The sequence below is a fragment of the Diadema setosum genome, chromosome 2 (assembly GCF_964275005.1).
Source record: "Diadema setosum chromosome 2, eeDiaSeto1, whole genome shotgun sequence".
Lineage (NCBI taxonomy): Eukaryota > Metazoa > Echinodermata > Echinoidea > Diadematoida > Diadematidae > Diadema > Diadema setosum.
The window spans coordinates 40589833-40606206 of record NC_092686.1 but is presented as its reverse complement, the minus strand read 5'-3'; the positions used below and the strand labels follow the sequence as shown (position 1 = coordinate 40606206).

At 37.5% G+C, this 16374-nt stretch overlaps 1 protein-coding gene across 1 annotated transcript in view; it reads right to left on the bottom strand.

Annotated features, from left to right (window-relative positions):
* Positions 1-4264: 4264 nt before the first annotated feature.
* The window catches only part of LOC140246296 (inhibitor of growth protein 3-like), a 14033-nt gene continuing 1923 nt past the window's right edge, over positions 4265-16374 (bottom strand). Inside the window, exons 2-10 of the mRNA XM_072325763.1 lie at positions 15014-15085; positions 13198-13298; positions 12525-12590; positions 10794-10890; positions 10189-10245; positions 8653-8909; positions 6686-6861; positions 5621-5822; positions 4265-4920 (exon numbers count right to left, since the gene is read on the bottom strand). Coding sequence (XP_072181864.1) covers positions 4783-4920; positions 5621-5822; positions 6686-6861; positions 8653-8909; positions 10189-10245; positions 10794-10890; positions 12525-12590; positions 13198-13298; positions 15014-15085 — 1166 coding nt within the window. The 3' untranslated portion in view covers positions 4265-4782. The remainder of the gene's footprint in view (positions 4921-5620; positions 5823-6685; positions 6862-8652; positions 8910-10188; positions 10246-10793; positions 10891-12524; positions 12591-13197; positions 13299-15013; positions 15086-16374) is intronic.

Sequence of the window (16374 nt, the reverse complement as noted above, 5' to 3'; positions counted from 1 at the left end):
TGCAACTCTATGTACAATTTACATTTATAGGTATAAATACATATTTTCATTTATATGCTACATAACATGGTATGTACAAATAAATTTCAAAGAGGTCGCCTAAACTAAACACTATGACACTGGTGTGTTGGGGACAGCTACAGACACGCAGCATGTCCCTTTCAGATGAAATCTCAAATTCAATGCTGGAAGATGATTTGTGATATAGTAACAGACACAAAATCACAAAGAAGAAGAAAAAAAAATATGTCTTTGGATCACTAAAGCATTCTGCTAGAATTAGACAGAAGACAAAATGATAAAAATACACCTATTTCCTGAAAAGATTTCATGTGTGAGTGAAATAAATGTGTGCAAACTATCCCTCAGTAACAATCATGGAAATACTTCAGTAGTATATATACAGAAAATGGAAGCAAAAAAAAAAAAGACAAACAAGAAAATAGCCAATCCAAAATCAAAGCTTATCAACCAACCAAGAAAAAACTCTTTCCATGTGTTATTCATGTAGTTCTGTGAGCATGCGTACACTACATTTATCATCATTGCACTCCTCATATCTCCATGATTACAAATCATTAAATCCCTGGGGCATATGTCTGAAGGATAGCATGTCGTGAACAAGGTGGGTGATCTCTGCTAATGAAGTGACAAATTAACACTTGCCACTGGGAACCAGTACATTGTAGCACCATTCTTTTTTTTTTTTTTTTCATAAATCGGGGGGGGGGGGGGGGGGGGGGGGGAATGTAGCACCACTAGCTTGCTTTATACAGGTGCAAATGTGCCACTACTCTGTATCTCCCCCAAAGGAAGCATCCATGGAATGCTACAGTACATGTCACAGCAAGCACATGAAACTGTTTGTTTGGTTGTTGTTTTTTCTCTGGCATAAAGAGATTAAAGAGAGAATAGATGATAATTCTACTCAGAGAAGTTACCCACACTATTCATTTACACTTCCAGCATCAGTTCAATCCCTGGATTTTCCTTGTATGACATTAATTTCATGTGAGACTAGCGCAATATCTGATAGAAGGCAAGGCCAATTAATCTTGTTCAACAATCAAGATGAATCTTGAACTCCTGTCAAATATATTACGTTACTACATGAACCGTTTGAATACATGTCGGCCGTATTTCGAAAGAGCAAGTTTGAGACAGAAAATACATTTACAAAGGAGCCTCATTTGCAGGGTAGTGCTAAGAAGTCCTACCTAGTTGTTTCCCTGATCTTAGTTTACTAATAGATAAAGTTTCAGTCAAATACACACTGGTCATAGCTCCAACATACAAACCAAGGAGGATATCTCAAAAGGAAATACTCACTTAATCCTACAAAGATATCACAGCCACTTAACATATCATCACCCAACACAGGTGATTGTCCATACATGTTTGTAGTACATACCACTGTATACGCCGAATATTTCGCGAGGATTTTATTTTCGCAAATTTCGCGAGTCAGGTGCTATTTGCAAAATCAAAATCACACGAAAATACTGACTCTGATCCCGATGTGGATGTGACGTACACATGTACATTTCTCCTGTCGGTACAGAACACCATGATGGCGAATTTAACCACTCGCGAAATATATGGCGTATACAGTACCTCATACAGTGTATGTCACTATCATGTGGGGACTGTGCAACCACAAATTCGTGTCCATTGCTTGAAATTTGGCTGCTTCCTTTCTCATTCATAACTTCGGGGATGAGTTTGAATTACACCTTTGGCTCAAGCCTTGTCACATGAATTTGATGGATCAGCATAAGTTTGATAGTAATTGAGAAACTTTGAAAAGATAGGTGGGAGCCAGTAGTGGTAGGTATATCAGAGTATCTGATGTTCATTTGAACATACCGGTAAATCATGGATAAGACTGAAAATGTACGAAACTGAGTATTACAATATATTATGCTGTTCAAAAAACTTTACCACTATGTTTCATTATCAATAATAGAAATTTACTCTGTCTATATACTTTTAGAATACAATTTCATTAGCACATATAATTAAAAAATGCTTCTACCATTGTTTCACGATCTTGTCAGGTTGAGATTCCCATGCACTTTGGATATTTTTATCCAAAATTTTACAATAATTGCAGAAACCAGATAAATATTTAACTTTTCACCATTTTATGCAATACTTAACAATTACATCAGAAGGCATAGCATGTTTCAGTGAATTTGTTACAGTGATCATCATTATTACTAATTATTAATGTTTATTCAATTATTCATTTATCACAGTGAATGTCTTTTAACATGGGTGTCTATGCAGCCCCATAACATATCTCACTGAAGGTGAAAAAAAAAACAAACAAAACAAATCTATTTGTCATTTCTGTTGATTTCTTCTGTGAATCAAAATTCATGAGTATTCCCATCAACAATCACAAGCAACATCCCAATATCACATCCAAAACAATACAATAGATTCTGCCTGCATGAAGCAACATATACTGTGTATTCCAGCATACATGCTCAGTCAATATCAGTGCAATTCCAGAAATATAAAAACACACATGTACCATGAACCAGGACCAGGGGTGACCTTGTGCCGATCCGAAGTGGCACCAACTCGGCAAATATGAAACACTATTTATGAAATCATTAACAATTACAAAGGGCAGGGGACATTTTCAGGGTGTATATGCATGCTTTTACTATTCTCAAATCAGATTATCTTTAAGTATGAATGTCTCTCTAAATAGCTCATTCTTTGGTCTTCATTGAAGTTCTACATTGTCACAGATAAGTTAATTGTAACAAAATAATGAAGGTTATTATTTCTCCCTTTGCACTTTGACTGCTAACTTGATCCACAGAGAAAAAGAAAGGGGTTTACTATACTTTCACTTGACAGTGGTATAACCATCAAGCTTCTTCACTGCTCACAGAAGTAATTTCATTCATACACATCATAAAACTACATGCATAAGCAGCCTATAACACTGAAACAAACCAACTTGGGAATACATTTTGGAGAACACAGAAACCGCTTCATCACTTCAGAACTCTCACCCAGTTACAATATTTATTTTTTCTGTCACACATTGTGTCTCCTGTTGTTGGTTTTGCTAAATACTGCTACAAAATAAACCTTCAGACAAGAAAACACTTACACAAACAAATATTAGTAGAAACTCAACTTCACGAAGAAAAAGAAGAAGCCACGATTCACAGATACGATGTTTAGTGCACCACTGCACAAAGAGGTGGAACCTCCATGCAACATCACCTTCAGGTGGTTCTACAGTGAGACACAGAACTACCAATGGCGATGGGACTGTGAAAAGGGTAAAAGCTAACTTTCATGCACAAGAACGGAAAGAAACGTAACAACCAATATCGGACATGAACAGAGGTCAAACTAGATTGTGGGTTTGTCTGACTGCTTCATGACAGAATGAACCTTTCTACAGTGATGTTGTGGTAGAGAAGGGAGGTTGTTATTGACCTGACATGCCAGAACTTTTGTATATGCAGCTGTGGCATGCGGATATTTCAAAGGTCAATTGATCACGAAGGGGCTTTGGACTGACGGGGATAACAAGGTAAGTAATATTTGCCACTGCTAGATACCAACGTAGCAACAGTAGCCTATTTAGGTAAAAGAGAGCATCATCTCTTTTGCCCATACTGTTGCCCACACTACTTTGTGTAATGTTCCTCAGACACACATCTCTCAGGGAGACAAATGAGCTTGTACTTGCGTCAGAGTGATACTCGTGGCAGAGGTCCTCTTTTGCAAAACGGTGCAGGACGACAAAGTGACTACAGTGCACTCCCGTTATAACGAACACGGTTATAACGAAATTCCGGTTACAACGAAATAAAATTTAGGGCCGCAACATTATCAACTCTATGTATTTTTATTGTTTATTCATTCGGTTATAACGAAATTTCGTTATAACGAAAGAAAACTGCCGGTCCCGAGGACTTCGTTATAACGGGAGTCCACTGTACTAGGCCATTGTAACTTAAGACATCTTGTGGAAGAGTGAATACATCAGAATTATTCCATTTGTACGACATCCTTCATAAATCTCACCACCGAGACTACAAAAGTGACTGAGAGATGCCTTTATCATTTCCACGGATGCCAATCTTGTTCACATCATTGCAGTAATCCGAAGGGTGAAAAGGCATTTCTTTTTCTTGGACAAACAATAGACATATGTATGTAATACAATTTTGAAGAAAAAAAAATCCCCAGTGTTTTCTATGAAACCTACTGTGTTGTTGTTGTTTTTTTTTTTTTTGGCTAAAAAAAGTACAAAAATACTGCAAAAAAGAAAGAGTTGGCATCTATGCATTCCAGATTCTTGCTGGTTGGCCTACAAATGAAATGCCTGTTTTAAGGGTCATTGGGAGGTTTTGCAAAAGAGGACTCCTACTTCTGAATAATCCAAGTTTACTCTTACAATGATGGACAAGAGCACCTTGAATCATCTGTAATCATTCTCAGCTCCGGGATAAGCCAATCTTCGGCATGTTCTGAGGTCGTCAAATTTTGAGACGGGGGAATAAAAGTCTTAGTTTGCCCAAAGAGCAACAAAATTCAGTAACTATATGATGAACATTCTGCTTGTTTTCCAGAAGGCAACACGTTCCTATAGCAGTCTCCCATTACTTTACAGTGTTATTGTTGATGACCAAAGTGGAATAATCTGTCTCTTTGTCCAAGCCCCTTCCATCCGTTCTTGTTCACAGCCATTCTGGATGGCTTGGCATCTCAGCGAGCTTTCTTCTTCTTTTTCTTCTTTGCTAGTCACTTGTGCTTGTGTGATGACGGCACGTCTTTCTTTTCTCGGCGCTTCATGGCGGCCGTACACTGCGGGCAGAACCACTTGCCCTTGGGCGGGTTTGTGATGCCCACACACCCATAGTGGAACCATTCAATGGGACACTGGGGAAAAAATGCACAGAGAGAGGAGATGGTCAGGACAAAGAATCAGAGCTGAGACAATTTCTACATTGATATTTCAAGGTATACATGTCAAAGTATACATACATATCATCATTTCTCCATTTTTCTCCTCATTCAGCCACCAGAAATATCACTGTTAATTGATTGCAGTATTTATCACAAAACATCTAGACAGAATCGCACAGGAATCCTGGCATCCCTTATGATTATTCACGTCAATCTTTCTTAGGCATCTTGCCTTCCAAAACCTTTTGAGGAAATATTTACAAAATAAGCAGGAAAATAACCAGAACTTTCTGCTTCAACAGTGTAGAGGTGACTTAACACAACTGAAGTAAATGGTTACCTAGTCCCTATAATCTTATCAGACTTTTGAGCTTATCAAACAAAGAGCACATAAGCACATAGAATTATTGCACTAAATAAGGTGGACTCTCTCGTCCAAATATGCAAGCGAGAGATGAGGTATGTTAAGCTGTTATGGAATATTCAAGCACTGTCCATGGACAAGCTGGCAAAATATGTGAGCACATTCCAATTGGTGTTGCAAAGGATTGAATTCCAGTACAACTCCAAACGTAACTTTACCCACATATTTTCAGTACACATTCCATGGGGGTCAGGCCAAGAGCCAGAATGTAATCGGCAGAGATTCAGTTCCAGTTTTGAACTATCTTACCTTGGGGTTGTCACAGCCAACCATTTCGCCATAGGACACCTGGTTGCAAACACAGTATCTGGGCTCATTGGGGTCGTACGCCCAGTCGTAGCTCTGCGAACTCTCGTCCAGCGGTTGCTCAGCAAGAGGCTCTATTAAGGGAGGTAGTTCTACTGCCTGTTGCTGCTGCTGTTGACTACTTGAGCTTGATGAACTTTTGTGCCTAATGAAGGGGAAGCAAATATTACTCACAGTGCAAAACAGTAATTAAGATTATACCTTGAAGAGAGTGACTTTGATTAAATCATTTTTTTTGGGGGGGGGGGGGGGAGGACCCAAGATAATCCAAGCATGGACTGCACAGATGAATGGTAGGAAATCTGTAAGATATTCTTCAAAACTGGATGAGTGTTGTACATTTGAAATGCTTGCTAACATCTAACTTGGTAAGTGTCATCTCTTATAGACCCAGTAGCGTGGGGATACCGTGGAGTGGGAAGGCTGGACCGCCTCGGATATATTTGAGAATCCCGGTAAAACAAACCGTGCACAGCTTTATCATTGATCTCTATGTATGCACACACACAGCCAAAGAATCATGACTTGAGTTGACTAGTACTGATAAGCGTATGCTTTGATGCACATACTGTATACGCCATATATTTCGCGAATTTAAATTTTCGCGAATTGGAAATTCCCGACAAATTCGCGAGTGGTTAAATTCGCAATCGTGGAGTCCTGTACTGAACGGAGAAGTGTAAACGTGTACATCACATTTACATCGGGATCAGAGTCAATATTTTCGCGTCTTTAATTTTGCGAATAGCACCTAACTTGCGAAATTCGCGAAAATAAAAACATCGCAAAATATTCGGCGTATACAGTATTGGATAACTGGTGCTATCTATGCTTTTTTTTTTAAATTTTAAACGGTGGGCAGCGAATGAAGATTGGCTCAATTGGACCACCCATGTTTCCCATGCTACCGAGTCTTCTAGAGAAAGAAATGCTCTACAACCACAATTAAATTACATGCTAACATCCCTTTCTACCAGCAACATCTAGGCAGGAAAAGGAGAAACTCACTTCTTATTTCTGTGACGTCCACTGGACTTATTGCTGGAAGATGATGCGCCTTCTGAAGCCGCCGAGTTACTGCCATAAGTGAAGTCTCTGCCCAGCGTTCCCAGGCCAGAGTACGCCCCGGACTTGATGGCTTCGTAGCTGGCCTTCAGACTTGCTGTTCTTCTACCCTGCTGCATCTGAACGTTGGATAGCATGGCATAAAAATAATGGCCAGTCATAAGAACTGGTATTCTGCATGGACAGCCAAGAACTATATATATCATTGGCAAGACTCAGATAGGTTTTGCCATGCCTCAGAGGTATGATAGAAGCAGTTTCCCTATTAAACCATACACGCTGATGCAACCCATTCCTTTACAGAAACTTTGATCATTAGAACATGAACAATTCATCCATTCTGAATAATATACCGAAGTACAGTATTCATCGCATAATCAAGCATCTGATAATCGGGAACCTCGCTTAAATGACATACGCTTCCCAGAAACATTTCCAATGCATGTTATTTTCACTGGATAATCGGGCGGGGACCTCTGATAAACGGGACAATTTTTCTTCAAGCGATCTTTGATTTTGTTGATATTTTACACAAAAAAAATCTACGAAAATACCACAACAATACTTCAAAGATTCCCTATCAGTTGTCGTTTACATCGAACTTACAAAGCAAGCTTCGGACTGGTGTGTTTTGACCTCCATCCATCCAGTACACGTGCATGCATAGCCACGAAAGCTCCGTGTATAAGTATCCATGCCATTGCGAAACACATGCTTTCGCAAACATTCTTCTCCCCACATAAGCAAAGCCATGTGCTCGCTTGCAATTCCTACTCAGAGAGTTGACAGAAGAAGAACCCGGTTGCAATTACTCTACAGTACATCATTGCGAGAATGCAGGGTCGCGTGGTTGTGTATTCATCCGACATGTACAGTACGTCTGTATGCATGTGTGTGTGTGTGTGTGCACTACATGTATGCCGTTAGTGTATGGTGAGTGCTCATCGCGAAATCGGGCACCCCGCTTAAAGGGGCCGTGTTTGCTACTCCCAACCTGTCCCGATTATGCGATGAATACTGTACAAGGTTGACGTGCATGCTTTTTCGGCAGGTTAGAGCCTCAGAACATTTTTGACAACAAAAATATCTTTTGTAGTGCGGATATGCAAAAATCAAACAAGTAGAAAAATGAACTACAATCTAATGATAACCATATGCACAAAATAAAAAGAAAAGTAAATGAAACTACCCAGACTTTGCGAAAGCATGAAACAGATATTTGACAGTTGAAATTTTGATTATACAGTGAACCACTGCCTAAATTGTATAAATTGTATATATCTTTAATGATGTTTCAAATGATGTGACTGTAAAAAAAGAGAAAAAAGAAGCACTCTAGCATAATTTGGCTTGTAACAAAATATCTGATGGCTTTATACACCAACCTTTATACCTCATGGAATCTCCCATCTTTTTTTTTTTTTTTTTTTTTTTTTACATTCAACTTGAGACAATGGAAGCCATCATACTGACATTACAGGTAACCAATCAGTATGAAGGCGATGAATGCTAGGGAGTTAAATTCTTCAGCAGCTAACAAATTGTAATTTTACTTCTATATCCACACACTTCATAAAGACACTTTTTAAAATATCATACAGATGATTATCAGAGAGTTTCAATGTCATCTGTTTCAAATGTCATCTTATATGATGTGTAAAACTGATGACAATTCAGATCAGGATCTCATAAGCTGTGAGAATGATATTGAATCATTGTGAATATGGTTATTGTGTACATATTGTTTTGCATATCATGCAAAATGTATTTCTTCTTGTGCTACCCAGTATAATATCCTTGTATTTACCTCTCTTTGCAGGCACTAATTTCAGTGTGCACATATACCACATACTCATTGTCACATTCATCTTTTAAGCATGTAACCAGACGGAGACTTGACAACGCCTTACTTGTAACGTGTTGGACACTGCCTGGGCTGCAGCCATGGCGATGGCAGTGCTTGAGCCCACGTTGTCCATGTAGGACAGGGTTGGCTGTGCATTGGCCCCCGCACTGTCCCTGGAGTTCACCATCCCTGTGCTGTTGCCAACCAGGCCGCTGCCCCTCGGCGACGCAATATCCTGCGCGGCATTTGTAGCTAGTGTTGACAAAAGCTTGTCTGCGTTTACCCGTTTGTCTATGTGATTGTCGAGAGCATGTTTTCTCTCTGTGTGGGCAAAAAATATGAGATGGCATTAAAGCTAAGTCCATGAAAAGGTCTGGCTTCATGCACTTTACCGTAATCCTTGTGCTTATGCATATCCCTTTGTCTAGAAATGGGCTAAATATTTCCCACATTTCTCCTCTCTCTCCACCGTCTTGTGAAAATGTCATCAATCAGTCTACCTTGAGGTTCACAACCCCCTGCTGTTGAAGCAGCACGGACAAAATCTACCTGTTGATGATGACTGTTATGATGGATAAGGCATTTCACCATACCTGACTACATTTTGTCAAATGTTTCAATCATTTTCCCAAGGAAAGTGGCATTTCAACATCGCAGGTTGACCTTCAATACCAACCTTTGACATATCCCCCTCAGAATCATCTCAATAAATGACTTCCTTCGAACTAAATAAACTGACTGAATTTCATCTTACATACCTTCCATTACCAAAAATAAATAAATAAATAAACAAGACAATGAAGTTTTATGTTGCCATTTGATCATAACCTCGATCCTTATATCACACCAAACAGTTGGCCTGTCATGGTAAATTTCATCAAAGTTTATATGATTTCACCAACCACTCGACTTGCGTGAAATGATAACTATTACTCAATGGCTTGAGCTTGACCGGTGACCTGTGCCATTACGAAAACACAGCATAACAAAATAACCAATGCATGAGACATTATCAAGGTCTCTTTGGATTACCTCTTCGCATTCTCGCATTATCACGGAATTAACAATTATTTAGTAGAGATAGAAAGCAGGAACAACCTGAACAAATAAGTATGGTTTAGCGTATCAGATGTGGGACAGAAGCTCAAAAATGGATGTACTTAACTAGCAGAGTAACTAGTGTTAAAGAGGTCTACTGCTCTGTCGAGTCTTTGCAATATATGTTAACCTGTTCCATACTGAATTCTGAAATGCCCAAAGACTTAATATGAAAGTCACCAGGTTCTCGTACTGAACAGGTTAAAATCATTCTACTGATATGACAAGTTCCTGGGATTTGAGCATAATGATTTGGGCAGAAAAAAAAAAATCAAAGGGTTAATACCAGCTGTATAATACCTGCTGTATGCCAGTGAACTTTGTTTTACCTCACTTACATTGTAAATGTAAAAAAGTATCTACCGTAATAAATACTAATAGCCAAGCACCAACAGGGAGACATATCATTGGCATGGTTCCTTTCTTTTGAGGATCTCTCTTAAAACATGCAAAACACTTTGGTTATGTAATATGAAGCCAATCAGATAAGTAATGAACTCACTGTCTGACTTGGATGACCCTGATTGTGCTTTCTGTGAAGATTCTAATTCTAGTGATCCTGGAAAACAAGATGACAAAAGGAAATAGATTACATATCTATACACAAACTCTCTGGAGTAAATGTAATAAAACTTGAAGATAAGCATGCCCACCATGTATTACTTTATGCCCTTTTACCTGGATGTAGCAGTCCAAGGTAAAGGTGTGCGCAAAAAATTGTAATTACTGTTACTAAAAGGAAAAAAAAAAATAAAAATGAACATTCTAACACAGCTGCATTGAATATGCTTAAATGTGAGAGAAGTGGTCGCACTTTGATGCATACAATGACATATATTTTAACACACGTAAAGACAGACATTATGACAAGCATACACACAAGCACACACATACTACACAATGTGTGTATATGAATACAATATATACACACACAAACATACCATGTGTATGAGATAATTCTCCTTCACAATTTCTTCACTGTGAGCTGACTTGATATGATTACTGCCTTGCATTGATTCAAATTTAGCTATGAATTGGGATTTTTTTTTTCTTTCTTCACCAATACAAACAATTTTCATGTAGCACAATCCAAAACTGCTCACTTACTTCTTTCGAGGATTTCTGTTATACCCGCATGATCTGCTTCTAACTCCATCTTGAATCTACTGACTTCTTGGTCTAGCTTGCGTAAATATCTATCCACCTACAATGAAAAAGAAAATAAAGCAAATTGTCATATTTAGGCAATCACATCAACGTCTTCAATCATTTCACACAATTCTTCCATGCTCACTGAGACAAGATATACTGTAAAAGTGGAATGCATTTCTCTCAACATGAAACTGAGTGAAAAAAAAATATAAAAGCAAGCGAATTCGTAACACCCATCAGTTAACTTTGAGCATAGTATGAATGTGCTGCCAGAGACCTTAATCACTATAGCGGTGGTGAGCTGTTTGAAACGCTTACTCAATTGTCGTGACCATTTGCAAAATCAACTAGAAATGTCGCTATGGTGACTGGTATGCGTCTGCCATAATGCATGGTTCTCCTAATAGGTCTATAGTAGAATGTCTTGACAATGTGTGATGACAGTTTTACATAATTAACAAAATATTAAAATGACAGATTTGTCACCAATGTTTGCATACATTTCACTTTCCTTAAATGGCTATATTGTTTAAGAGTGCAAGTATTTGGGGATTTGAGGATTTTTACTTGACTTTTAACCCCTTTATAAGTAAAGGAAGAAGTGAAATTTAGCACTTTCACTTGACCTTTGACCTTTTGACCTTCTGGAAAGAAACTTCCCAGAAAATCTCTATTGGGTAATACATGCATAAACTAAGTTTCAAGAAAAATCCTGCAGGCATTGCATAGATAAGAGGGAAATAGTGAAATTTTGAGGAGTTGATCCTGACCTTTGACCCATGACCCCTAAACTCCCTAGATAATTACTGCCAGTCAGTACATGCATATGTACTATTCAAAGTTTCATGAAGATACCTTGAACCATTTGTGAGATATGGAGAAAAAAGTGATATTTTAACTCTCTCTGGAGATTCTTTATTTGGTAGTTCATGTATACACTAAGTTTCAAGAAAATATCTTCATGTATTGCATAGATATGGGGAAAATGGCGAAATTTTGAGCACTGACCTTGTCCTTTGATGTTGAGCATGTGCCCTGAAAATTCGATAGGCACAACTTTGTCCACTCATACATATACATGCCAAGTTTCATTAGGATACCTCTAACGGTTCTTTAGATACGCTGTCCACAAAATTGATTACGGATGGAAGGACGGACGGACGGAAGGACGGAAGGACGGATGGACAACCCGAAAACATAATGCCTCTGGCGACACTTCGTGGCGGAGGCATAATGAGCAAAAAACAAATTAATTGCACAAAAATGTCCACTTTTAAAGTAAGTTCTATGTCATAGCAGGTGCTGGCTACTAGTTTCAAGGAGATACAGTGATAGCTTTCACCTGACAAAGCAGTATTAAGTGACTAATCAGCATGATATCAATAGATTGTTTTAATTGAATTGTAAACTTAAATAATGCATTTCATGGTATACTGGAGGCGACATTACTGCCTTGCACATGCATGCACACACACACATACATACATACATACACACAACACATCTATATGACTGTGAAACATTCATTACATAGAATAGTTTTTCTTTCTTTGTTGATTTTTTTTAACAAATACAGAATCGTATCAGACATGTTGAGAATGCAGAAATTAAATACACTTTATATACTTTATATGAAATTTATACCTTCTACACTTTCATGATATAATATCTGTTGCAACATCTTACCGTATCATACACCTGATTTGCTAGTTGAACTTTTTCATCAGCACCATCTAATAATTTGTAGTATTCCTGAAGAGGAAAACAAAACTAGGTGAATAAATGCATGCAAAGGACACATGATACAGTGGTATTTACCTCATCTCATGATGCAATGCATGCAAATGTACATGTACCATTCATTATGCCATGAATGAATGAATTTTCAATGACCAGTATTTCACACATAGCATGTTAACTGCCTAGCAGAGCTGATTCCAAACATAAATTTGTGTAATATAGTGCAAAATTTAGTTCTCTTCACAGAATTGAAAATACTTAAACACTGAGCCTCATTATCATTAACATTTATGCATATATTCAAAAATATGTGACTATAGATATCTTTCTCTCTCTTCATAAGTCTGAACTGTTATATGCCAAGAATACAGTAAATATATGATGCAAATTTGATTGACAAAATTCTGTTGAAAAGCAAGAGAATGTCCTAAGGTTGTACTGACTTACATACACTGTTCCTCATTCATAAAACCAAAATTATGAAAAGATTAAGTCCACATTCACCGGGATCTGCCATACTTTAATTAAAACTACTCCGTCGAAATGTGATATGACACACAACTTTCCAAATGGTCAGTGTTGAGAAGAAAAATGAGAAAAAAATCTTTTGCGCTCTCACCTTTCGTAATGTTTCATATTGCTGCTGCTTGGAGTCTGGTTTCAACTTTTTGGCAGCTTCAAAGAACTTTTTCACTTTGTCTTCCAGTGTATCTACAGAATCTGAGCACATGGAAAAGAATGGGAAGAATCTCACATGCATTTAATACCAGTAGTAATAGCATATTTGTGTACAAGCAGTGCATTTTTCAACAAGCTCGCAAGTAAATTCACAGAATTATTTCAAAAGATACATGGATTGCGTCTATTTTTTACCTTGTAGTAATGCAGAGTCTACTTTGAGAGAAATTCATTCTTGTTCAGATTTACAAGCTGGTGTAATGGGGAAAAGAACAAGGCAAGTGCCAAATTGTCTCGCCTATTCGCGTAGAAGAAATTAATGTTTTTCCAACTCCCTGAGGTTCCTTGACCCGCCTATGACCTTTGACCTTGTGCATACCTGCCAACATTTCAAGATGAAATATCTTACTCGTGGATTGCAAAAAATCTTATTTTTATATGTAAACTGAAGTTAAAAATCTTACTTTCGGTCAAATCTTCAGAAAATACACATGAAAGTTATATCTTTATTTCTTAAAAATCTGATTTCTCTGACAGAAAATCTGATTTTGCTATTCTTAACGTAAAAAATCTTACTGAATCTGATAAAATCTTACTAGTTGGCAAGTATGCTTGTGGTGACCTTCAACTCCCCAAGGGACATCTACCATCCAAGTATGGTCACAAACCGACAAAGGGATCAAAAGTTATGAGCCATGATCGAAACGTGCCGTAAAAAACTTAACATTGGGCCCTAAAAGTTTGTTGACCCCTGTCTGTGACCTTTGACCATGTGATGACCTTCAACTCCCAAAGGGACATCTACCATCCACGTTTGGTCACAAACGGACGTAGGGATCAAAAGTTATGAGCCATAATCAAAACGCGCCATAAAAACTTAACATTGGGCCCTAAAAGTTTGTTGACCCCCGTCTGTGACCTTTGACGTTGTGATGACCTTCAACTCCCCAAGGGACATCTAGCATCCAAGTTTGGTCACAAACACACATATACATCAAAAGTTACGAGCCGGAGAACGTTTCTGGGTTCGGTTCAATTCAAACTACTGTAAAAAGAAACAGACCAATAAACACAGCTATGAGTGCTTACACAATTTTGAGCAATTTTCCTTTCCACACTGTGTAGAGCCAAGAGAAAGAATTGCCAAAGAGACTCACTGTGATCTTTTTATTCAAGAAAAAAAAAAATTCTGGCTTTTTGCACCTAAAATTTTACAGGATCAACACAACTATTATACAATTCATTCTTCACTCTTACTCTTATTCTAAAATCAATAACGCTGCAAACACCCAAAAAAAAGTAATAGTACCTGTTTAATAATCAAGACTAAATGCTATCAAGACTACGTGCTTGCTCTTCCTCTCTACTCTACATGTACTGTATATACATTACCTATGGCAGGGCTCAACACTAACATTTTTCTCTGGTGGCCCATTTGGGCCACTAAAATCTTTGAATTTGAAAGTTTGGTGGCTGAAAAACAAAATATTGTGCCCCCAAATTAATATAAATATATATAAAATTCAGTTTTGAGTTTCAGCTGCCTGATCGCGCCATCAAAAGATAAGCTTTTTGGAAATTTGGTTGGCCGACATCAATTTTAAGTGGCCTCAGGCCACACCCTGATGTGTGTGTGTGTGTGTGTATATATACATATATATATATATATATATGTACACACATACATACAAACACACAAATACATCATACATACATAAAGAAAATAATACAATGAAAGTGTAGATGTCATATCTTACTCTGAATTTGTAGATCCATTTCTCTCATTTCTGTAAACCTTTCCTTTAATTCCATTGGGAGCTGCTCGATCACTGGAGGAAACAATGAAAAAGATTCCAGAAAATTAGTACTGAACTCCTGTGTTGTCAGATATGCATTCATGCAGAAGTAGGAGCTGGCAGATGGTGCAATATATCATACAGTCTTGTTACAGTTTGCATTATTTACACATACAATGGTAGATGTTATGAATCACTTGACAAGAAACAAATTATCATATCCCGTATCTGAATTTGCCATTACACAGCATTCACAGATGAAATTAAAAATTAGGTATTTACTGCTTATAGGTAGGAATAAATTTTAAGTATACTGTTTCTAGTAAAAAAAAAAAAAAAAAAACGAAAAACAAACGAAGAAACAAACAAAAACATGATTATCATAATATGATGTTGTATTGAGTACTATGAGATACCAAGTTAAAATCCACCATTTTGTTTAATTACAAGTGTCTATGTGTGTGGTTAGTTTGTTGTTGTTTTTTTTTCCCAGCGCTGTACCCTGGGTTAAAAAAAAAAAATAGATGAAAGTACTTTTGAGTGTATTTTGCAAGAAGATATTGTTGCATTAATAGTGATTTTAGTACACAATAATGAATGAATGCTAATAAAGTGTACATCAATCCCATTAATTCCTATAATTCAGGTCTATCATTATGTATGATCAGAGAACCGAGTTTGTGGATTAACCTGATCTCTTTTTGAAATACTGTCCAAAATTTTCACATAATCATTTTAATATACAATTGTAATAGATGACTATGCTACCATTGTACGGTAATCATATTGAACGTCATTACAGGGATGTACTGCCTTGGGATTATCTTATGAAATAATAGCAGTGTGTAATTTAACTGTACATCTTTAGAACAGGAGATGCTGCTGGAATTCACATAATGTCGTAACCAAGGGTATAATGGTATCCAGAGTTGTTGTGCCGCCAGTGCGCCAATCATACATGCATATCAGTGTTAATTATGCAATTATCTCATTTTGCATGAAATTAGAGACATTTTTAAAATTATAATGTCAAACTGGGAACAGGAAGTTGAAATTCAAGTTGAGTTGAGATCTTGCTACACTCTTCCTAAATTCAACATATCAGCAAATATTAGGTCTACAGTAAAATAATAAAGCTCTTTAAGGTAAGAGTTCCTACTAACATTTAATATGAATGTTAAAGGTGCATGATCCCGGTGTTTTAGTCAAATGCGTACGTGGGCGCACGGCGCAAGTTTCCTACAGAGACCTACGCTATCGACTCCTCTTTAGCGCTTACGCTTTGGCCCACTTCCCCCCGAGTCCAAAGAAGTCCGATCCAC